The 25,218-nt window shown below is 43.2% G+C and overlaps 1 protein-coding gene across 2 annotated transcripts in view; it reads right to left on the bottom strand.

Annotated features, from left to right (window-relative positions):
- PSKH1 (protein serine kinase H1) overlaps positions 1-25,218 on the bottom strand; it is a 49,949-nt gene extending 24,731 nt beyond the window's left edge. For both annotated transcript variants that reach the window (XR_011143204.1, XM_068955746.1), the window contains exons 1-3: positions 25,136-25,218; positions 23,060-23,219; positions 20,779-21,810 (exon numbers count right to left, since the gene is read on the bottom strand). Coding sequence is in view for 1 of the 2 variants with exons in the window: in XM_068955746.1 (XP_068811847.1) it covers positions 20,779-21,723 (945 nt within the window). In the remaining variant the exon portion in view is untranslated. The remainder of the gene's footprint in view (positions 1-20,778; positions 21,811-23,059; positions 23,220-25,135) is intronic.

Below are 25,218 nucleotides of genomic sequence, written 5' to 3'. Positions count from 1 at the left end.
GAACTCCTGTGAATTTTGGAAAATGAATATTCCATGAAATTATTTTACCATCCTCATCTAGGTAGATGGTAAAGAGAGCCAAGCTAGTTTTACATAAATTTTCAAAATCAACCTCTTAGGCAAAAAAAAAAAAAAGCTTAATAATTAGCTTAATAATTTCAGTAAGAATTCCTGAAATTTGTAAAGCTAAAGCAAATGAGAAAATTTGAGGACTTCAAGTGGAAAGAGATAACAGACCGTAATTCCAGGCATTTCTGTCAGCACCTGATATAACAATATATGAACTCCTTTGAGTCATCCCAACTATAATGAAAAGCCTTTCTTATGCTAGAACCACATATTCAAAATGATCAGATCATGAAAGAACCCCTTAGAAATATATTCTTTAGATACAGACAGAAAAATCACTGATAGGAAGTATGCAAATACTTTCTTTCTCAGACAGTTCTTAAGGAAAGCTCAATTCTATCTTTTGTTAGGTACCAAATCAAACTCTTCAGTTAACCACTCAAAATGCCTGAAATGCTGGGTGCATTCAATGTGTGGGCTGTACTGTGCTGATGGAAGTTTACGAAGCTAGAGACACACAGCTAGGCATACATCTAAACAGCCGGGTAGGTACCCGGTAACAGCAGGTACCTCTTAACAACCAGTACAAGAATGTTCTTCCTCTCACTGACATGTCTGCATGGCTCCCATTTCACTGATCAATGCTAATCCAATGTTTTAGTAAAAGGTCAGGTTTCAGGAAAATCCATAAAAGCATCCACTTAAACAACAAATGAATTGGAAAACATTGCCTGGGATTTCTATCTTGGCACTCACTCGTGGCAGTAGGAGGGTAAGGAAGCAAGCTGGTGAGAATGGGGAGAAGAGACCAGAGGAGCTTGCCCAGAGACCAGAACTGAAGCCCATGCTCCAAAACACCAATGTATGGCCCACAACTCAGATGCACTGCTGTTGGCTTGTGCCACCCCTTGCTGATCAAAATCACTAACCTAGTTTTCTTGTGTCTGCCTGGGTCTTGCAAATCCAACTGAACTAGTTTAAGAGGTTGTCTCCATTTACCCCAGCCCTACAATTGGCTGCTAGAAGCTCCTCCAATGTGTCACAGCAATAACAGAATAAGACAAGTGCTTCCACCCTGCTGCCTAGTTCAGCACCTAGCTCAATCCTTGCTCCGTTAGCAGTTTAACCTCAAACACAGGTTTGGACAGCAGCACAGGCTCCCACTGCAGGGACCATCTCCAGCAAAGAGAAGGAGTGGACAGCTGTTGTATTTAAAACAGGGCAGGTTTGCAGAGGTCATCTCTCAAAACCCACAGGGCAGGGCTGCAGTAAGCAGTTACTCTTTCTTCCCAACTACAGTCTTGTAGGAGAACTCAACCTTTTTACCACGTTCACTGGTGGAGGTATGAGAAGGCAGCGAAGCGTTAGCAGGTCCCCTGCATTGTCACCACAGTGTCACACATATACAAGCCTAAGTGAAACACTGGATTCAGATTAGCTAGCAAGGTCAAATGCAAACCATCATCCTGATGGGTAAGAGCTGTTTCTTGCACATCAGAGCTCTTTTCACTGTGGAATTAACATATGTTCTTACTTGTTCCACCTTCGTCCTAAGCAAACGAGCACGCAACAGCATGTCTTATCACTTGAAATATATCTCCACGGGGTTACTGGAAACACATTTGAGTCATAGTAAAAAAAACAAGGTAGTAAAATCAGCTAAAGGTAAAAAGAGAAGCTGCCTTGTTTAGTTTCAGGGAACTGTAAAGGGGTCAAACAAAAACATCAGTGGCAGCTGACAGTTTCAATACTTTCTGTTAATAATTTATATTCTGAATGGAGACAGAATCTTTTTCTGCCCTAACAACGTCCCTTTATTCCCATATCCCTAATTCTCCAGAAATGTTATTCTGCCACTAACAGGATTTTACCGGGCTCTGAGATGCAGAAATGAAAATATAATACTTTATACTACAGCATTATTTCAAGTCCTTTTCCCTCACAGCTGGCTCATTCCTTCCTCTACCCCCAAAATAATTGTGTCATGTGCTGAACACCACTTCTCCAATCCCAGTCACGCACCCAAAATCTTAACCAAAATACTCAGCTGCTGCCCTTCACTTTTGCTGTACTGTCTTCAACCTTCAGGTGCTACATGTCCAGAAAGCAGTGTCAGGGACAAGGGCTATACAGGAAACTACTAGGCAAAGACGCATTCTTCTCCCCAGAGGTTCACTCACTTTTTACTTTGTTTCTAGGTGGCTGGGCACAGCTTCCTCCCTGTGCTTCTCTGCTCAACACACCAAAATAAATCTGAGTATCACAGTGCAAAAAAGCCATTGAAGTGAAGGCTGTGGTATCTCCACCTCACTATAGTTTGGATAGATGCTTCTAGTTACACAAACTGCAAAACAAAGATCATGGAAAGCCTGGCCGGTTCATCTGCCACAAGACACTGATTCAGGAAATTCACTGACCTGACAAGACGCATGATTCTGCAAGACATAAAATCTTAACAAGGTGTTTTAGACTACAGCTGCATGGAACTGAAGGAATACTTTTGGTATCCAAAGTAAGATCATTTCTCTCCTTGCTTACCCTGCCTTAGGATTTTGAGTTCTCTTTACAGGTAATAGTCACAACATAAGCTGAAGTACATGGTAGAGAAGCAACAGGAATGATTTTGATAAAGGTCCTTATGACACACCAATTCCCTCAGAGGAAACAATCTTCAAAACCTCAAGAAGTAGCTAGAGTGAAGGGGAATTGATTTTTAAATACATGTATTGGTTTTAAGCCTGCACAGTATCCTTTTAACGGAGGAGGTGTTTTTTAAATAAAGTGTTTTCCAATAGACCATGCTAAAATTTTTCAGCAACATGGTCACTGATACATGCCTGGCAAGAGATTGAAGGATTTTCCAGGTTTAAACTCAACTTACAATATTTCAGAGAGCCTGAGGTACCTGTTCCTGCAGTACAAGAGATCTGGACAAACACTTCAGCTCTCAGACATGTATGGAGCAACACAAATCCACCCGTACTCACCCATACTAAGCAGATGCATTAAAAGAAAAGAAGGGCAGAAGCTAAGAGAAGTACCTTTATAAGGCTGGTCTCACGGTTTTGTGCCAGGCTAGGAGAGGCCCACTTTCATCCTGTTGAAGTGTTTCAGCTCTTCAAAGCACTGCATACTGCCCTTTTCAACAGAGAGCCATCTGACTGCATCTCACCAACACTCTTTTTGCTCCTCTTAAAAATCACCACGTACGTTCTCACAGCCATATGAAATGCAAAAGCACATTCCTCTGTAAATTGTTATTTTTTTCTTTTTCCAGGCAGAGGACTGAGAGTTATATTAAAAAAAACAATTATTTCTTACATGGAAAAAAATCTATGATTTTTTTTTTAAAATGCATGCATTTCTGTCACAACAGGACTATTGTAAAGTACTTCTACCTAATGCTGCTCACGGGAAAAAAAAACCCAACAACAACAAACATAGCAGCTGCTATAAGAAAAGGCCTCTCTCTTCCCCTAAGGAGGCTAAAACGTGGGCCCAGAGACTCATACGCAAATAAGTATTGCAAACGTGGTTTAAAAGCTTGTATTTAATTGTCCTGTGCCTGCTTTCCTTGTTATGCTACATTGCAACAGTTTGGAAATAACACTCAGTTCCAGGCAGAAGAGTGAAAATTGACTCCCCTGCTGATTTGAAAAAACTCTTTCTGATGGCCAGAAAATCAAAGATGATGATGGTGGTGTCTCCCCAAAAGCTTCGAATGGGGCAAAAGACTAACTGATATAGCTAGGGAGGGCAAAGACACTATCAGTCAGCGTGACTGGCTGTAGTCCCTATGACTGAGTCATCCAGCAGTGTTCTGATTCTACCAGGCACTGTGCCAAAGTAGAGAAGAACAAAGTGACTAGCATGTAAAGGTAAATCTTCAATAAGTGGGTTATAGATTTAGCCTTCCTGGCCTGCTGTAGATGCATGTTTTTGGGGGTTTTTTTTGTTTTTAATACAGGAGGTAAAGAACCACTGAAACAATAGAGGGCAGTGGTGCATCTCCATTCCTGGCATTTTTTAAAAATCTACTTTGAATGTTTTCCAGAAAATACACTCTAGCCCAAATGTGGTAAAGCCAGGCTGTCTTACTGCCTGTCTTAAACAGGAGATGTACAGGAAGGAAATCATTGATGGAAGAGTTTTCTTGACTTTAAGGTATGCCACAATAGGTTTCATTTGCATATATTGTATTACATTAATTTTTATAATACATATCAAAGCTACAGTTATGCACTGCAGGAAAAGACAGGGACAAATTTATGGAGCAAATAAAACATAAAAAGAAAAAAGCTAATACAATATTAAACACCTTAATATTTTTATTTTAGTATTTTTTCTAAAGCAGTTGCACTTTTTGTTATCAAAATAACAAACAAAAGCTATTTTTTTCAGTTACATAGGTATATGCAAATAACTCAGAGATCTAAGTTACCAGAAGTGCAAAGGTGCAGGTGCCAATCCAGGACTGGTAGCCAGACAGTAAAAGATCACACTTGCTGCAGTATTAATACAAAACTTTATACTCTTTTTAACAGCCAGATACAAAATGTAAAAATATTTGTCCTATACTGATTGAACTCCCCTGCAAAGTGATAGGGATTGTGGAAAAATATTTTCCTGGGTATGTGAAAATATTTTTTCCTCCCCTACAGGAAATCAGTTTCTATACAAAAAATAAAAGTAAATAAAATAGGAAGTTGAGATTTTTGCTGTGGATCCCTGCCTCTACATAATTCTGCCTGCAACTTTTAGAGGAAGGAGGTTAGCAAGAGTAATTGCCTCATGACATCTTTTTGTTGCTTGTGCCTTTTCTAGTACAATATTGTAATTTATTAGAAAAATCCAACTTTCATCCTTATAGCACACGTATTGATGTGTCCCTTTGGAGAGGAACACGGGATACAATAACCATTTCTCAAGTGGCTAACAAGTCTGTGTTCCAGTTCTACTCCATTCTCTCTCAGAAAGTTAAATAAATGCAGGAAATTAGTATTAAAAGTTGACAAGACTATTATCTGACTCCTCCATTATGTGTCATGAGGGATTTGAGGACTTACAAGTCATCCACAGTCTTTTAACCAGCCTCCACGATGAGGATAATTACAAGAATACTTTGGAAGCATGCTGCAGATTTACCAACGTACCTGGTGTAAGGACTCATCATGTAACTCATGCATCAAAACCATCAGCTGGTTTGAAACGGCTTTTTACGTTTACTACCTTGTTATTTATCAGGTAGCAACTAACAGCACAAGCATATAATTTGTTTGCTAATGCACTTGCCAGTACTCTTGTGTCTTCCTGCTTCCAATATCAGCTATAGACGGGCCAGGAAAATTGTTTGGGGAGAAAGTGTTTCTTTTCTTTACTTAAGTGGATGTCATTCGATACTCTTGGGGTAGTATTCACACTACTTCGCTCAACTTCTACTAAGACAACTGGGTTTTCATATAATTAATTGCATTCTTCCAGCCTTAATGATATCTGCAGGGTTTACTCAATATCTGCATTTAACTTGAAGCTCACAACTCCAAGCTAGGGCAGATAATCATTGGTTAAGATGGCGAATAGGCAACAACAGAAAAAGGAAATTCTACCCACATAAAAATTCTGCAGATTAAGTCTATCCTTTGGTTCTGCTCTGAAGTCATTTGTGCTGCAAACCTTTCTCTTTCTCATTACAATCTTTTTAGTACTTGCTTATTGTTACTTTTGGCCAGGATATGGGGGATTATTTGAAATGCTTCTAGGTAACGGTGACATTACAGCTTTATCAGTATCTTCTTCTTAGATTCTACTCCTAACTAATACTTGCACACATCTGTGTTCTATCACCTACTTTTCAAAGCATTTTGTAAATCACTTTTTCATACCTTCTTTCTCATCTGCATTTCTCTGTGGTTTTTGCCTTTAAAACTAGGAACATCTTGGCTCTCTTTGCATATTTTCTCAAAACACTAATGGATTAGGCCTTACAACTCTCATTATTCATTTTGAAGTATCTCAATTTGAGTTACTGTACCAAGTTTGGAAGAGCTGTCGATACACTGGAGGGCAGGACTACCATCCAGAAGGACCTAAAATAGCTGGAGAAATGGCCTGGCAGGAACCTCATAAAGTTCAGCAAAGGCACATGCAACATCCTATCCCTGGAAGGGAACAGTCCTGTGCAACACGACAGGCTGGGGTAGCTGTCTGAGGAGCAGGACTGCAGAAAATGTCTCACCATCCACCAGGATCCCAAGTTGACCATGAGGCATCAGACACCTTTGTGGCAATTAAGATATACTGACTGCACTGGCAAGAGCACATCCAGCAGGTCAAGGAAAGCAATTATTCCCCTCTATTTGGCCTTCATGAGGCCTCATCTGGAGTGCTGTGTCCAGTTTTGGACTCTTGAGTAGAGGAAGGAGACTGAAACTGAAGGCCAGTGGAAAACCACCAAAATTGCAAGGGACTGGAGCAGGTGATGCATGAGGAAATGCTGAGAGAGCTGGCTTTGCACGGACAAGAGATGACAAATGGGGAAGAGATCTAAATATATCTTCCACTACCATCAGGGCAGTTAGAGAGAGGATACGCCAAGCATCTCAGAGACGTTCAGTGAAAGGATAAGTGGTGACTGTCACAAACAGCAACCAGGGAAATTTTGAGTAGACATAAGGAAAAGCATGTTCCCCATGAGAGTGGGGCAGCCCCAGGATAAGGCCCAGAGAGGTGGTGGCATCTCCATCAATGTAAACTTTCAGAGATTGGGTGAACAAGGCCCTAAGCAATCTCATCTAGCTTTAAAGTTCACCCTCCTCTGAGCAGGGCTTTGGACTAGAGATTTCCTGAGGTCACTTGAGCCTCTCTCTTCCTATCATTTTAACTTCGGCTGTATGCATTGCAACAACGCACTTCAGCAAGCCAGACCAACTGTTTGTTGATGCTGTCAGGACAGGAGCTTGGCAGTTTGTTTCAAAACAAAATGCAGGATCAATTCACGAATAATAGCAATTTCTTCATAAAGTTATCACAAATAATGGCATATAGCTTTAGAAAGAAGTCCTCTTTATTTGATTGGACATAACTTCTGCAGTTGACATCACTGCAAAAATTGTACAAAATTGTTACATATTTTCATTATACGTATCCACTGTTTTTCCATATTTCAGCCACCTGAAGTATATGAATAAGTCTCTAGTCTTACTGATTTTCCCAGGAAATCACCATTCATGTCAGGAGCAGACTAACAGACCATAGTACTCTCTTTCAGCATTACGATCTTTACTACCAAATGAGCAGCCACAGATTGGGGTGAACCTAGGTTGCAGAAGAGCTTAGATAGCAAACAAGTAACCCAAATAAAGAGATGGAGAAGATGCAGTTTGCATGGATATGGCCAATGCAACAAGCTAGTAAGAGATATGCAGCAGAAATCTGAATGAGCGAGTACGGGGCAAGAATGTATTTGTCAAGTCCAAAGGAAAGAATACTGCAAAAGTTAAGACTTAACATGAGAGCCTGGCTGAAGGGTTTGCTGTGTAGGCAGAGATAAAAGGCCAGTTTTTAATTAAGAAGGAGCAAGCCTTAAATATTAGGGTTTAGTGAAGATCCATAAAACCATCTAGTTTGAAGGGGACATAGTCAGAGGCCTGAGTAACAAGCAGTATAACAGTACCGCTCAAAGTGAGGAAGACAGAATGCAGTGTGCTAGGGCAGAAAGACTGCACTTGTTTAGCTTAACTGATAGCTGAATAGTCACAAGATCCCAGACTTAAATTTCATCCCAAATCTGGGCAAAAGGAGTAAGGTCTGGAGAAGTGGGCAGAGATGTCATTTTGACAAGAAGGTGCATACTGTGCTTTGTAAAGCCTCCTGCTGTCTGCAAAAGATGCTTAGGTTACTGCCATTCAAATACAACAGGAGAGAGAAAGATGGGAGAAAACTGAAGGCACCTGAAGGCAGACAAAAAGATACGAAGTTTGTAAAGATGTAAAAGACATGAGAAGGACAAAGGAGTGGGTTGATGGACAGCTGAAGTCAGGTGATGATAAGAAAGGGGAAACCTATGATCCGATCTGGTGAACTACATATAGTTCCTTCCATGCCACCTTCCCCTAATCTGGTTTCACCACAATCCTCTATATGACAGAGGTCTCATGGCAAACTCTTTAACCACCAACATGCTCTTCTTACTGGGCTGGTGTGAACTGCTGCTCTTCCAGTCCAGCAAAAAGTTCACCAAGGGCATGTGTGCCACCACTACAGGTTGTAAGGCATCACTTTCCCCTCATTGTTACAACACTACCAGAACTCCGATGTACTCTTTCCTTGGCTACCGTCCCCAGGCTACCATGCCCCTCTTCTTCCTCCCTATTCTTCCCACAGCCAGCTCTGCAGGGGAAAGGAGAGCCACTCAGATAGAGAAAAACAGGAGAGTAAGATGTCCTCTCCGTCCTTCCATATCTGAGTGGATACTGGCAGGTAACAAACCCTGCCTAGCTATTACTTAAGTTGAGACCAAACATACTGTCATTGTTCAATCTAGTGTCAATATGCAGCACCTAATATTTTGAAGCTCTGTGAACCCATGTAAACGCTGCTGAATTCTGAGCCTTTTGTGAACCATATGAAGGTTTCTTCCTGAATGTTATATAATGCAGCTTTGTGGGAAGCCAAACACCATGGTTCTTCTTTCAAATACTGAGCTTTCTCCTCTCTGAATTATTTGTATCCTCAGATATATGTCCCCCAGGCCCAGCAGCATTCCAAGACTCTCTGCCAATAGATACACAGACACCAGACACAGAGCACAGGGGGTACTACAGAGCACGGTGATTTAAACCCATGATAGGGGAAGGGAGTTCAAAGGATAAAAGCTGCTATCATTCATAAAGCCATCAGCAGTGCTGAAAGCAGATGGAAAGGGAAGATATCAACAGGTCACTTTCCCAAATCCTTCTAAAAACAAATATCAATGCAAATTCATACCTTCCACCCATTAAGAGAGCTAGTGCAGCCAAGGCTTTGACGCAATAATGGGAGTATAGACAGGACATCTCCTTCAATTTTATTTACAGCTGTGACTCTGCAAAGTTCCAAAGTCTACACAATGGTGGCCAACTGCCTCACTTTCTTTGGAAGAAAAAGGGCCTTCAGGATTTGATCCTAACTGGCTTTAACTGTTCTAAGCCAAAAAAGGTTACTGGCACCCAAAGAGTTCATAAAACCATGAACCAACTCAAGCAAGAAAGGTTACTTCCTTGTAACTAACCTTGTTTCTGATGTGCAGTCCACATCCTAACACTGCATGTACTTGAGACCTACTGCAGGAGATTGGGCCAGCCTCTCAAAAAACACCAATTATTGGTAAGATGTCATTCTTTGAGTGGGAGTCCACGTATACCACATTTAACACTGTCAGACTCCAGGAACTTATCCCAGAATCAACAACCTGGCAGATGGTACCTGAGTCCCACCTATGACCAAGCACTTAAGCACTACTCCACCAAATACTGAACCAGTCCCAGACATTTCACTGTGAGGGTGACAGAGCATTGGAACAGGTTGCCCAGAGAGGTAGTGGAGTCTCCTTCGCTGGAGATATTCAAAACCCGCCTGGATGTGATCCTGGGAAATACGCTCTAGGTGACCCTGCTTGAGCAGGGAGGTTGGACTAGATGATCTCCAGAGGTCCCTTCCAACCTAAACGATTCTGTGATTCTGTGATTTCATGGATGTGACAGCACTTAAATGCAACTGAGGTAAAAAAAAAATCCAGGTGAACGCACAGGAAGGGTCTTGAATGGAAACATTAGCAACACTCCTACCAAAGTCACCTGGGCTCTGACAGAGGTGTTGTAACCATCACTTAAAGCTCTTCTTCCACAGTCCCATCACCAAAGCACACACAACTGGAGAGCCACTTCCCTGCAGACTCTCCAAACACGGATGTTCCTCCAATGGAGGCCATTCAGGAAACTCCCTAAAGCACTCTCCTTGATGCTGCTCAGCTGTGGATATGTAAGACTTCAGGAAAATTAAAATCCCAGACAGAACTCTGACCATCCTGGGAAAAGAAATCCATCTTCAAAGAACAGCAACATATAGAAAGGCAGCCGTAAGTGCCTGATCTCTCCCAACTTTTTCACTGTTGTGGTAAGCCAAAAAAATCCACCTTTTTAACTACAAAGAGAAGAGTTTAAAGGCTTGAGAAGCAAAAGGGAGAGTCAAATGAATGCTTTTCAACAACTGATACGAGAACAGAAACTCAATTGATTTGAGAGGAAAGAGCAGAGGTAGTGAAGTGGACCTTCACCAGACTAAGATAACAGCTCAGCTTTTTCAGTTTAATGAAGTAAGCATCACTGGCCCCATTTTCCACCCATGGTCCTGTGCTCCTACTCAGTCATCTCATAAGAGAAGTTGGTTGCTTGCTTGCCCAGCTTCTCTAAGACATGACCAGCAACATCCCACATCCACAGCTTTGTCCTCTCCAGAAAAAGTAGAAGTGATCTTGTTACTCCTTGGTTGTTTATACAGTAGATTGCATGGAAGTATACAAGAGTCTGAAGGATGACAAATGAGACCTTGCATGCGGCTTTGGACCATTCACAGCTCTAGGACATCAATATGAAGATAACACTTATTTGAAGACCGGTATCCAAAGAGGCTCTCCAATCTAAATGGGGAAGCATTTGTCATGAACAACAGTGACTGCAGAGAAAAACTTCTGTTTCTTTCAATATGGGCAATTGAATTGTCACAGTAGGACATTTTGGACAGTCAGAGGGACAATCCCTCCACAAGAAAACAACTGTCACTTGGGTAAATAGGCCTTATAAAGCCATGGCTACACTATCTCAGTCTTGATGACAAGCATAAGCTACAGACACTAGTCTTGTTAAAGTACATCCCTTTTTATTGGTAAAAATCATCCTCAGTTCTGTGGTCCTTTAACCTGAAATGCTATTAGCATGACAGAACTCTTGCCAACACACATCAAAGGTAATCAACATAATAAAAAATAAACATCCTTGACTGCAAAACAGAGGGGAAAGGAACTCTCCAAATTATTCCTCTTCCTAGGAGATCATCCCCAAAAAAGAAACAGAAAACTGCAGTGGTTCTAGCCAACAGGTAGAGACTGGTCTCATTTGCAAAACCAGTGTAATATTCAGGAGAGGAGTTTCAGTGCTTGCAGAGAATATAATCCCAAATTTGGCTGTTGCCCTCTCATGAGCAAGAGGCAAGAAAATTCCTAGTTTTCACACTAGTTCAGAAGTGGGATCTCAACAGAGAAGTTATCTAGTTCTAAATTCTAGTCATATACGCTAGCGTTGCATCTTTTTTGTGATCAGAATTTGATACCTTTTGTTAACAGCCACTCCAGTGGGTTTAAAGGTGACCCTGGTACAGACTGGCAGAGCATTTCCACGAAGACAAGATAAGCACAGAATCACAGAATGGTTGAGGTTGGAAGGGACCTCTGGAGATCATCTCGTCCAACACCCCTGCTCAAGTAGGGTCACCTAGAGCACATTGCCCAGGATCACATCCAGGCGGGTTTTGAATATCTCCAGCAAAGGAGACTCCACTACCTCTCTGGGCAACCTGTGCCAGTGCTCTGTCACCCTCACAGGAAAGAAGTTTTTCCTCAGGTTCAGATGGAACTTCCTGTGGTTCAGTTTCTGCCCATTGCCTCTTGTCCTGTTGCTGGGCACCACGGAGAAGAGGCTGGCCTCATCCTCTTGACACTCCCCCTTCAGATACTTGTACACGTTTATGAGATCGCCTCTCAGTCTTCTCTTCTGCAGGCTCAACAGGCCCAGCTCTCTCAGCCTTTCTTCACAGGAGAGATGCTCCAGTCCCCCCCTCTCCCCATCCTCTTTGTAGCCCTCCACTGAACTCGCTCCAGTAGTGTCATGTCTCTCTCTCTCTCGTACTGGGAGCCCAGAATTGGAGCCACTACTCCACATGTGGCCACACCAGGGCTGAGGAGACGGGGAGGAGCACCGCCCTCCACCTGCTGGCAACACTCTTCCTCAGGCACCCCAGGATCCCCTTGGCCTTCTCAGCCACAAGGCCACATTGCTGCCTCATGCTTCACTTGTCCTCCAGCACTCCCAGCTCCTTCTCTGCAGAGCTGCTTTCCAGCAGGTCAGCCCCCCACTCTCTCTCCCTCCCTCCCCCAAGCCTGTCCTGCTGCTTGTGTGTATGGGGGGGGGGGGTCTTCCTCCCTAGGTGCAGCACCTTACCCTTGCCTTTGTTGAACTTCATGAGGTTCCTCTCCACCCAACTCTCCAGCCTGTCCAGGTCCCTCTGAATGGCAGCACAGCCTTCTGGTGTGTCAGCCACTCCTCCCAGTTTAGTATCATCAGCAAACTTGCTGAGGGTGCACTCTGTCCCTTCCTTTAGGTCACTAATGAATACATTGAACAAGACTGGAGCCAGCACTGACCCCGGGGGACACCGCTAGCTACAGGCCTCCAACTAGACTCTGCACCACTGACCACAACCCTCTGAGCTCGGCCATCCAGCCCGTTTGCAATCCACCTCCCTGGCCACTCATCTAGCCCACACTTCCTGAGCTTGTCTATGAGGATGTGACGGGAGAGAGTGTCAAAAGCCTTGCTGAAGTCCAGGGAGACAACATCCACTGCTCTGCCCTCATCTACCCAGCCAGTCATTCCATCCGAGAAGGCTATCAGATTGGTCAAGCATGATTCTCCTTTGGTGAAGCCATGATCACCTGCTTGTCCTCCACATGCTTAGTGATGACCTCCAGGAGGAGCTGTTGCATCACCTTTCAAGGGATGCAGGTAAGTCTGACAGGCCTGTCGTTTCCTGGCTCCTCCTTCTGGCCCTTTTTGAAGACTGAAGCAACATTGGCTTTCTTCCAGTCCTCAGGCACCTCTCCTGTTCTCCTGGACCTACCAAAGATGATGGAGCATGGCCTAGCAATAACAACCACCAGCTCCCTCAGCACTCGGGGGTTCCGCCCTTCAGGGCCCATGGATTTGTGGATGTCAGGTTTGCCTAAATGATCTCTAACCCGCTCTTCCTCGCCTAAGGGAGAGTCTTCCTTTCTCCAGACTTTCTCTCTTATCTCCAGGGTCTGGAATTCCCCAGGGCTGGCCTTAGCAGTAAAGACTGAAGCAAAGGTGGCATTCAGCAACTCTGCCTTCTCTGTATCCTTCGTCGCCAGGGTACCCACCCCACTCAGCAGTGGGCCCACATTTTCCCTAGTCTTCCTTGTGCTGTTGATGTATTTGAAGAAGGCCTTCTTGTTGTCCTTGACATCCCTTGCCAGATTTAATTCCAAATGGGCCTTCGCCTTCCTCGTCACATCCCTGCATCCCCGAGTGGCCTATCCCCTTTTCCACATTCTGTATACCTCCTTCTTCTGTTGGCGTTTTGCCAGGAGCTCCTTGCTCATCCATGCAGGGCTCCTACCCACTTTGCCTGACTTCTTACTCAGAGGGATGCACCGATCTTGAGCTTGGAAGCAGCGATGCTTGAATATTAACCAGCTCTCTTGAATCCCCCTTCCTTCTAGGGCCCTAACCCATGGGATTCCTCCAAGTAGGTCCCTAAAGAGGCCAAAGTTAGCCCTCCTGAGGTCCAGGGTTGCAATCCTACTTATTGCCCTGCTTCCTCCTCGCACAATCCTGAACTCTACATCTCAGGATGCCATGCCGCACAACACCATAGGCAGATTTGTTCAGTGAGAAAGGGGTAGCAGAAAATGCTTCTTTCAGCAGCAGTTCTAGCATAAGCAGTCTCTCTCCCTTCCCAAAGTCATTCCCATCCACCCTTCCTCTAACCTCAACAGTGGCGGTACCACCACTTGTACCAGCACATGGTGACTCATCGAGGCTAATTAAAAAAATAACCCAGAGAAAATGGTTATTTCTAACTGAAATCAGGTCCTCAAACTCGTTTACTTGTACAGCTGCACAAACAGCTGTGCTGGCACAACTGAGAGCAGGAATAAGGGCAGGGAACCAGGTCCACTTCAACTGGCACTGTTCTAAAAGAAACATTCCTGAACTACACTCATGTTTCTAAAACTACAGAAGGGCTAAATTTCCACATGAAGTCAGCAAGGAAAGTCACCACACACTCACAGGGATCACAAGCCATTGCTTAAACACTTAGACTTAGGACTTTAGCCACCCTCCCACATCTGACTGCAACAGAGGAAGCAACAGGGGAAGCTGTGGGGGATAGCATCTTAGAGCTGGCCCTGCCTGTTAGAAGGAGCCCAAAGAAAGTAAGCAAGTAAAATCCTTAACAGCAAAACTGACTAGCAAGAAGAGCTGTGAAAAAATGAAGCCGTCATATTAAGGTCACTAGGGAGCAGGCCAGCCAGGACAACAGGATAGGTTCTGTGTTCATGTTTCAAGTCTGAATGAGTCACCAAATAGGGAAGGGCAGAGTCACAAGAAGAATATATTTCACATTAGATTTTCCTTTGTAGATGTATAATGTCAAGACAGACTCATTTATCCCAAGGAAAATATCACTTCTGCAGGAGTAGAGGAAATTAAGCTAATTTCATCATCCACAAAGTGTACTTCTTTTTTTTTTTAACCAATAAGTCCATATACATTGCCTGCCTTTTCACCAACCTACTGGGAAACTCCAGCACTAGGTCAAAATTAAGGAGTTCAAAAACATTTCCATTTGATGGGAAATGTTTAGCCTCCTCAATTTTTACATTTCTAGCCTTTCCAGAGGAGTATTATACAGCAAATAAAATTAACCTGTGGGAGCTGGTAAGCCTTGGGATTGATTTCTGACACTCAACCTCATTTGAAATAATGCTGCCTCCAAATCACAAGACAAGACTGCACAACATGTGCACTGCCTGTTCCATTACTGTCAAATGAGACCACCTAATGCCACCAGCACACAAGCAAGCAAGTGTGCCAAATGTGGCACACTTGACCTCAGAGCACTGTCTACTCTGCAGGCTGTGTATTATTCAGCCTGCCCTGATCAATAACTCTTCGAAGTGGACCAAGCCCCAAATTAAGGAGTGATACGAGAGAAGGAAAGACTAATATCTGTAACAGGTTTTACAGGTACCTCTTAACCTCTAACCAAAGTTTAAGAACATAAAAGAGTGGTTGGAGTCCAGTACTGTGTCTCCAACATTAGCTGATAGCAGATGCCTAAAAAAGAGCAGAAGAAAATAGTAAGCATGTTGCAGTATCCCCTCCTTCCTCTTCCCCTCCCTCCCTGCCCCGAGTACTCTCAAGCCTCCTAAATCTGTGCCTCAGAGACCTCTTTATCCACACTTGGACTTTCTAATGTCATTCTCTCCATTGATTACATGAGTTCATCCAATTGCTCTTTGAACCCAAGCAAACTTTTAAGTTCCACAACTCCCTGCATCAAGGAGGTCCACATATCCCATTTTCTCTGCCTAAAGAAACCAGTATCATCAGCAATCATGCTGCCTCGTTTAGCAAGCTTTGTCCAGATCAGTTTTAAACAGAAGGGCACTGGGCACAGATGTCTTGGAAACTACATATGTTTATCCTCCACCATGGAGGAACCGATCACTTATTTCAACTTTGTGCTTCTCACTTTCAGCAAATTATTTATCCATACAAAAGTCATTACTGGATTACAGCTGCAAAGTTTTTTTTAAGAGCCTTTCGTGAGGCACTTGGTTAAATGCTACTGACTCTCCCTATGTCACGTTGATAAAAGTATCCACTAGTGTCATTATTTAGAATCAGCTTTTTTTGTTTTTAAGCTATTTTTTCCAGGGGAGATGTCAAGCTCATTCAACTTAAATTCCTTAGACAACCTCTGGAACTCTGTTTAAAACCAGCATTACCCTACTTACTAATGCTAATACCACTGTGCTTTTGAATGAGAGGCTATGTACCATTGTCAGTAATTCACCTATTTCATCCTTGAATTTCTAGAACCCTTGAATCAGTGCTGTCTGATTCAGACAACTTGTTAATGGCTTTTGCTGGTTTTCTCCATCTTCTAGAGTTGCTTCAATTTAAAACACATCCTTCAGTGACTTCTCCATTAAGAGAGGTTCCTATGCTGGCACCCACCAAACTCACCCACAGTCAACACACTGCAAAAAGTTGATTTTGTTTTGTGAACGGGAAACAGGAAAAGGTGAAATGATTTGCCAAGATCAAATGGTGATTACCAAAACCAGAACCAGCAACACACCCTAATTCAGTTTCCCTGTTTATCCATAATATATATTAGATCCTGCCTCATCCAGCAACTTTCCCAGGTGTATTAAAGCAACATAAAGTCGGCATTCAAGAAAAGGACAAGCTTTGAATCAAAACAAACCTTTCTCAGCAGGATAACGATGACCTGACATTCATTCCTCCAGTTTCAAATTCAATAGTAACTATGAATGGAATTCCAGCTTTGTGCATCAGGCAACTTTGTAAGCTACATAGAGATCCCCAAAAATCAGTTTATATCCTCAAGATTTCAATTACTATATTGCCAATTTTTCTTTTTAGTGAGCTCTAATAAAACAAGTAGAAGAGACTGATTTTGTAGCAGACAACAACATAGTCTTAATAGGCCACATATTCTTGACTCAGAGATGCTCTTGTTACCAAGCTAGCTTTTCTTCCTTCCTCACACTACCCATTACTCCAAGCAGTTCAAAAAGGACAGAAGAAGATACAAGAGATAATCAGAGCAATGATGTCAGCAGTATCCGAATGAGCTATTATGGGAGACCCTATCTATTGATCTGCTAATAGCCTATTCAAACAGACCTCACACTCCAGGAATAGGAGAGCACTGGTAAGTAGATCTCTGTCAGAAAGCAATTTAGCTTTAGCTGGACGTGAGCTCACTTGTTTTTCAAGAAAATGGAACTGCTTCTCAGGTCAGCATGCATTTCGGCTTTTATTCCTCTCTCAATGCAGCTTTGTCCTCTCTGACCATGATTTGAGGGCGGTCATCTCTCAAAAAGTGGGACTCAACTCTGATTCTCTGCAAACTCATGCCTCAGCTGCTGTGTGACATGGTACAGCAATAGTTAGGAATGTGGCTCCCTCTTCTCCTGTAAGTTCCTCAGCTATTGAAACTTTTCTGACCAATACAGCTCAAGCACGCTACTTTGCAGGTTTAACATTTCCTCTTCCATTTCACATCCTCAAAGTTCACATTGTAGAAAAGCAAACCAATTGTTCCCATGAAATCCATGCTTCTGTATCCATCCAAGATAGACAGTTATTGCAAGAGTCAAGTGTATTGCCCAGTCTTAATCCAAACGAACCATCAACTACATCTCCTGCCATTTCCCTGCTAGTCTGAAAAAATTATCAACAGGTTTACTTCTGACACCTTCCCACCTCTTCCAGTGTAACACCAGAAAGAGCAGAAATTTTCTGTAAACATCAGAAATTTGGAAGAATTTAAAGTCCAGAATACTTAAAGAAAGCTGGCAAACTGTGGGAAGTATGCCAGGCACCTCTGAATCCCTGGCTTCCACCTAGAATTTATTCACAAACTGGGCAGTCTGCCACTGCATCTCTGCCAATATGTGGCTACAAACACTCCTGCAGTTTAGGGACATATGCTTAGTTAAACTGGTAAATTAAAGCATCCATTTTTACTGGCTCTAGAAGAATAGAAAGCAGATAGGCAAAAGATAAAGGCTGTTGGCTGACACATACTTCACTCCGAAGAGTAAAAAATTTACAGCTTTCCAAAACCACCACTCATATCACAAATAGTATTGAGAAGAGCCTCCTAAAATATGTCATTTTTAGTGGGATAACAAGTAAAATGCTTCAGGCTTGGGTACTGGCACTGTCAAAATACATATAGTCCAATGCCTTCTCTGTAGCACAAGCACTATTTTGGTTTATGGAACCTAGAGGAATCCAGTAGCCCTACTCACAATTAATTCATAAAATTTTTCAAAGTAATTCAGCTCTGACAAGAGGACTAGAGAGCATCAAATTAATTTACTGCAGAAAATGCTCAAAACAGTTGTTCTCCATTCATTTTCCCTATTCTGCTTATGACAGTGTTGAGCTCCACCATATTCCCTCCTCCAAACCTTTATTGTTTGGATGAAGTTCCCTAGTCTTCCTCTTGTTCTTCACATGGAAGACAGTCCATACCTTTCATTATTCATGTTGCCCTTCTTCATGTTTTTCAGTTCTGTATTATTCTCAGGAGGATCCAAAACTACACTCAATATCCAAGGTGCAGATACATGATGGACATGGCGGAGCAAGGACTCCTGAAATAACAAAACTAATTCCTAATATCAATAGGCTTTTCATCACTCGTATCAACCCGATGTTTAGAAATATTTTTAACCTCAAATTGTCTCTTCTGAAGATCAAGTAGTATTTCACGGTCCACCATCATTTATGGAAAACGCGGAGGGCTTTTCTCCCACAGGCACCACTTCATATTTGTCCACACATACTTGTCCACATCAGTCAATCTGTCATGTGGTCTCTCACCTCTTCTTGTATCGCATCTCAGACAGTTTTATTTTTAACCTCAATAGCTCAGCATCATCAGGATAATTTGTTAGGTGTCAAGTCTGTATCCTACAACTTGCTTCTAGGACACTGGTTACCACATTTCACAATAAAGGAAAGAATCTGTCCCGGATATCATGCTAATTAACTTAGTCAAAACATCTGCAAAAAGGTAGAAATAACAAGTGACAAAAAAGAAAGGGATAACTTTCAAATTGAAAACAAAAAAATCTTCAAAATAAAAGGATTTGAAGAAGAAAAAATGAATGGCCAAGACTAACACAGGAGAGTGAGCTAAAAAGGACCAAAACTGAGTTTGGACAAGCAATCTAGAACAGTCTAAAATGTGGAGGCTAAGATCAAGGCTGAGCAAAAACAGACCTACCTACTGCTTGAACAAGAAACTACAAGAAGACGCATGCACTCGAATGAGTTCTGCTAGGCAACAAACTTTGGAATGAACTGACCTTTTTACATGAGAAAAATCACTGCATTGGCTCATTTCTAACATGCTTTCTAATCTAATCTACTACTGCTAGTTATAAGGTAAACTAGGAAACTACACTTCAGTGTGACCCTATGGATCTTAGATGTGGTTGATCTTTAATCTATTTCTGCATTAGGATAATTTGATTGCTTTCTTAAAATTCTGCAACTGGTTAACAATTCATATTAGTATGGCAAGTTAATAAACGAAAGAAAGGCTGCCAAAATTAGCTGAAACTTGGAGTTCAAGGAAGCAGTTGATAGAATACTTTTGGCAAGAAACTAATCAAGCGTTGCTATTTCTAAAGGAAATAACACATTATGTCCAAAAAGTGTTAATGTTTGGTTTTTATGATCCCTCACATTTGTGTTTCTTCTATGCACCAGGAGACTTCTATGTACCAGGAGCACTCACAGGAAGAAAAAAGAGCTTTCACAAACTTGTCAAATCTGGGCTCTCCCTGTTGGCCTCCAATGCAAATGCCAATATTCCACAACTTCATTTAATTTGGAAATTCCAACTATTAACCCAAGTTGGCCCAGCAACTTGAAAGGATAAAAGGCTTACTGACGTCTTTGAAAACCCTTCAGAGAGTGACTTTTTTGTGACTATAATCCTAAAACACCTTAATATGTTTAAAAATTAAACACGTTAGACTCCCGCATCCATCACTGAAATGCCAACATACCTCTCACACTTAAAAATACCAGAACAATCAGGAGCGTGTTCTGTTTTTCTGACAACTATGGTCATTTCAGAATCCTCTGCATCACAAACTTAGTCACACATTCACACTTTCCCAGTGAGTTTCATCTCACAAAGTCATGATGTTAAAGAAACTACACACTTTCCTCCCTCATTATGATAATAGTTATAAAATCTTAATTTTTGAATATTTCCAGTAAGGGACATAGGCAGAAACCCAACTTGCAAATTTGGATAGCCCCTCTTTCGATAAGTGTGATTCTCAAACTGAGGTTACGCCCGTACTTAGCAACAGTGCTAGAAGAGCTGGCTTGTAATCCAGATTTCCTAACGTGACCAGGAACCTGGCACCCAGCCACATGTCCACTCCTGTGGAGTTAAGGGACTCCAGGGGGTGCGGAGGCACCCATCTTCTGCCCCAAAACCATCCCCTAACGTTCCCTTTCTCATAGTTATCTAAGAGAATTACCATTCTCTCCTCATTTTTGGCACAAACTAAGTTCAAGAGACAATGCAGATCAAGTTCAAAAAAGCTGTCTCAGGACCTAAAAAGCCATAAATGGCTTTGTGTGCCATAAACGTCTCTTTCAGCAAAGATATTTTTCAGACTACACTTGGATTTGTATCTAAAATCAAATTAGGTATGTGCACACTACATTTCAAACACTCGCTCTGACATGACTTTCAAAAGCAAAGCATCAAACAGTAGCATAACGCAGCTCAGGTTTCCAAAATGGGAAACCCACCAGCATCCCAAGGTCTGTTAGTCCCTCCTGTTCTATTCTACAGGAAGTAATCTCTTCTCTCTTCAGACATACATTTTTAAAAGGATTTAATTATTCTGCAGTTTTGTAAATGAGAGAGAACACAGGTTAGGATTTTAGAGGCCAGAATCTTTAACACTTACGTTACCACCCTGCACATAACAGCCAGCTTCTGGTCATCACACAGGCCCATGTATGGAGAGCTTCTTGTCTGATTTCCCCTTACTTTAACCCCAGCCACACTCACCTCCCCTGAGTAACTGTATTTTCCTTTCAGGATCTGCCGATATAAACGGGTGCGGTTGTCATCTTCAAAGGGCATAGTGCCGCTGAGGAGGATGTACGAGATCACACCCAGTGCCCACATGTCCACAGAATTAGTGTAGGGCTTCCTGACTAGGATCTCAGGAGCTATGTACTCTGGGGTCCCACAAGTAGTTTTCATCAGGCAGTCGTCTCCCTTCTTCCGAGCACTTGCCAGTCCAAAGTCTGTAATCATGATTTTTGAATCTGTTCCAGGATGGTAATACAGCAGATTCTCTGGTTTTAAGTCCCGGTGCGTGATACCCAGCGTATGCAAGTATTTTACACCATCCAATACCATCTGCAGCACACGTGTAGCATCTCTCTCAGTGAAGGAGCCTTTAGCAATGATTCGATCAAACAGTTCCCCTCCAGTAGCCAATTCCATCACCATGTATACGCGATCCTGGGTCTCAAACACTTCAATAAGCTGTATGATATTGGTGTGCCGGACCCTCCGCAGCACACTAAGCTCTGATTCGCACACTTCTCTCCCTTCCCGGTATTTGGTCTCTATCATCTTGATCGCATAGGGCTGCTTGGTAGCCTTGTGTTCCACACGCACAACTCGGCTAAAACTTCCTCTTCCAATTAGGGCTTTAATATCATACTTTGCTGTCACTCTGGGGTCAAATTTAGCACGGTACTTAGCCACCTTGTTCTTGCGGGGCTCAGGCTGGTCCACATGGGTAGGCAGGTGGTTACCAGGATATGGGTTAGTATCACGTGGAGGGGAGGGAGAGCCAGCTTTGATGACAGCCCCACAGTCACCCTTGATGAAATGCTTGTATATGTCATTGTGGCCTGTGTAAGGTTCTACTTTTTTAACAAGATCTAGCTGCACATCTTTGGGGGGCTCGGGAAGCACTTTGCTTGTCCCACAGCCCATCACTGAATGGTGTTAATTCCCTATCAAGGCATTTTCCCAAGGCAACATCAGCAGCAACCACAGCCAGGGCAATTCCCACACTTGAACCTTCAAAAAACAAAACAAAACAGAAACAATAAATCACCACAGTCAGCAAGTATCTGTTCTGTCCAATCATATTGCTACTGTAATTGCCTGGCCAGTTACTCCTACAGTGCAATATCTCATATTATTCTCCTATATCCACATACATACTTGCTTCACTCTGTTGGCTCTCCTTTGGCTTATTTTTGGAATACTTCACTCATTTACATCAACCATAATGCAGACTATTCTTGTCCATCACGGTATTTGTGAAACCTCCTCTCTGTACCAGCTATCAATGTGATTCAGTTTGACTTCTTCAACCTCCAAAACTGTAATTAAAATACCAATTAGGACTGGACATGGAATATATCCTCCAACACCTTAAGCAGTACTTCAGCCCAGTTCAGTTCCTAACTATCCTTTGTTCTAACTCATAGCACAAGACATTACAGGCAGATGATGGTGATGGTTCTAAAACGCAAAGGAGAACACTTCCAAATCCGGTTACAGACAGCTGAGAAGCCTGGCCGAGCTTCATTTGCTATCAGACTACGCTAAGCTGCTGCACGGTCCAGAGAACGCAGAAGCCTTTAACTAGTCTAGTACAAGAATGGAACAGCTTAGCACAGAGCACAAGCAGTATCAGGCTTTGAAATGGAGAGTGTAAATTAGCTCCTGCCTGAGATTCCAGCTAGCAGAGCTCTCTCCCATTTATAATGCTGGAGGCAAGGAAGAGGGAGACAGAGACATGCTGGTTTTAAGATGCATTTTAACAGTATTGCATTCCCTGCAAAAAGGAAGGCATTTAACTGGAACAGCTTTTAGCTAACAATACACCCATGCTCCAAGCCCCGGGAAATCAAGGCGGGTTTTGACGTTTTCTAACGTCCTGACTCGATATCTGAATGCCCAGTTTTGCTTTCTTTTGCCATCTTCAGGTACCAAGCAGCACTTCTGTTTTTCCATGTGGAAGTGCTTCTACCTGCAATGAGGAAGTAGACTTTATGCCCCCTATTCCAGACTACAGCAAACACAGGTCTTCTTCCTCACACTGTATTCTAATGGAACCAAATCAGCTGCCTTTCAGTAGGGCTTATGTGCTGATTAAAACAAAATGACTAGCTAGGAGAGGGAGAAACTGCCTACATGCATTCTGGCAACTAGCCTAGCAGTTTTAAGTGTCTACTCTTTGGCTCAGAGCCCATCAGTACAGTGTCTGAGCATTCACAGAAGATTACAGAAAAGCTGTTAGCCTTGAAATGCGTCTTACCATCACCAAACGTATCTTCACTCATTCACCACCTCTCCATGCAATATTCAGCACAAACAGCAGAAAGGGAGCCCCAGCTGGTCTTCCATCAGAAGAATTATAGGTGAAAAAGAAGTGATGCACAGGGACATCAGGAAGAAGTTTAGACTCTACATTCAATCTGTAAAGAAAGCACGGTTTTAGTGAATCTACTGTTAAGATACAACTTTAAAATGAGACACCAAAAAAAGTAACTTCTTACATAACACCTCCTGGCAGTACTGCAAACTCAAATACACCAATCATATACAAACATGCCTACGTTAGAGTGCAAGCAGCAGAAAAAAGACCAGCTTCATAGAAAGCTTAATTGACATTTGAATTTCACTGAGGGCTATTCCATACTTGGAAGTTCATTCAGATCCAGGTACTGAGAAAACAAATAAAGTACTACTGCTAGTTCTGAAAAGATCGTCACATAGACAGTTCTCAGCATTACTGTACCTTATCCTTTCTTACCTAACTCTTAAAGCATATTAAGTTAACAGAGAATTGGAATCACATCATTCACAAGCAAGACCATTACAGAGTAATTCCACACACAGAGAACCACTTTTGTAAAATGTCCCAGCAGTAAATACAAACAGTACAAAGGATCAAATGCTGATCTTGAAAATATTATACATTAATCCACCGCTGCTAATAACTTCAACTGAGACTGGACGTCAACTAATAATATTTTAAAGGCTCTTCCTCATATGCTTATACACATAAGGGTCTCAGCACAGCAGTGAAGTCTACAGAATCCCAGAGCTGTGTACAGCAGCCAGAATTGGTTGAGACCAAATTACTCAACTCCATATCAGTATAAGTGGAAATGCTCCTGTGGAATATTATCAAGATTTTGGGGGAAGAAACTAATGCATTAGAGAAATGAAGCATTACAAGCCCCCTCAGAGTAGGAATTCTTATATTCAGCAGGTACCCACACCCCTGAGAAATGATAGCATGCTTTAGCTACAGTTATAACTGGTGAGAAGGAACATCACTTTTATGCTGCAATTATCTACCCACTTCTTTCCTTAGACAACTGGCACATTACATGTTGCTGCTCAGCAAAGCAACACCTCAGCTTCTGCTGATTCAGAAAGATCCGCCACTTCTTCGAAAAATCAGAGCCTTAATGGTTTAATAAGCCACTAAGGGGCGTCCCTGTGGATAAGGAGCATCAGTCATCTGACTAATTCATGCAAGGCCTAGCAGGCCTTCCGCCATCTCTTAATTCACACAACTTGAGGCTGTTAAATTTCACATTATCATGGGATGCCAATAGGGAAATTTGAAAATATAAGCTCCTAACACTGAGGAAACAGCATAAGAAATGATCACATTCTAATCTTTAAATCACACCTATGCTAACACAGCATCATGTGGAGAACTCTCTGAAAGCCCAGCAAATCTCACGCTTTATTGCCTCAAATAAATTTTGCACGACTAATGGCCTGGATGGCAGTGTAGCTCCCTGTGGTCTTTTGCAGCACACGTTTGTGGGCTGGGGGTTGATGGGGCCCTTCATGAAGTCGTGTCAAAGCCTGTGGCCAGAGGAATGGGAAGAATAAATCGAGATTTCCACAACTTGGGTCGTTCGGTAGCTTATCCATATCTAGACCACTTTTCCATCACCGTTTCCAGGGAACGACTCCACGGCAGGACAGCGCCGGACCGAGGCTCGGCTCCCGGCCCGCACACCACCCGGTGGGACTCGCCGGCAGGCGCCTGGCCCGCCCGCGCCCGCCGCCCCTCGCCCCGGGCAGCGGCAGGGCTGAAGCGCTGGGGCCCACCGTGCCCGCGCCGCCGCCTGTGCCCCGAGGGCAAGCGAGCGGCTGCGGCTCCCGAGCCTCGGGCCGGGCCGCCAACGCCCGGGAGAGGAGGGGAGGGGAGCGGAGGGGAGGGGACGGAACGGGAGGGGCGGCCGCCTGGCCACAGCGGCGCCGGCTCGCGGTCGGGACCAGGCCACCCGCCACAGGCGAGCCGAGCCGAGCCGAGCCGCGGGCGGAGCGGGAGCGACCCCGGGCACCGACCGGGCCCCGCACTCACCTCAGCCCGCTCCGGCCCGACCCGCGGCGCGACGCCTGCCTCCTGACGTCACCACCGCGCGCCAGGGTTGCGCGTAGAAGGGC

The sequence above is a fragment of the Struthio camelus genome, chromosome 10, assembly GCF_040807025.1.
Source record: "Struthio camelus isolate bStrCam1 chromosome 10, bStrCam1.hap1, whole genome shotgun sequence".
Classification (NCBI taxonomy): domain Eukaryota; kingdom Metazoa; phylum Chordata; class Aves; order Struthioniformes; family Struthionidae; genus Struthio; species Struthio camelus.
Note: the sequence above shows the minus strand (reverse complement) of the source record. Positions and strands in the feature narration are given on the sequence as shown.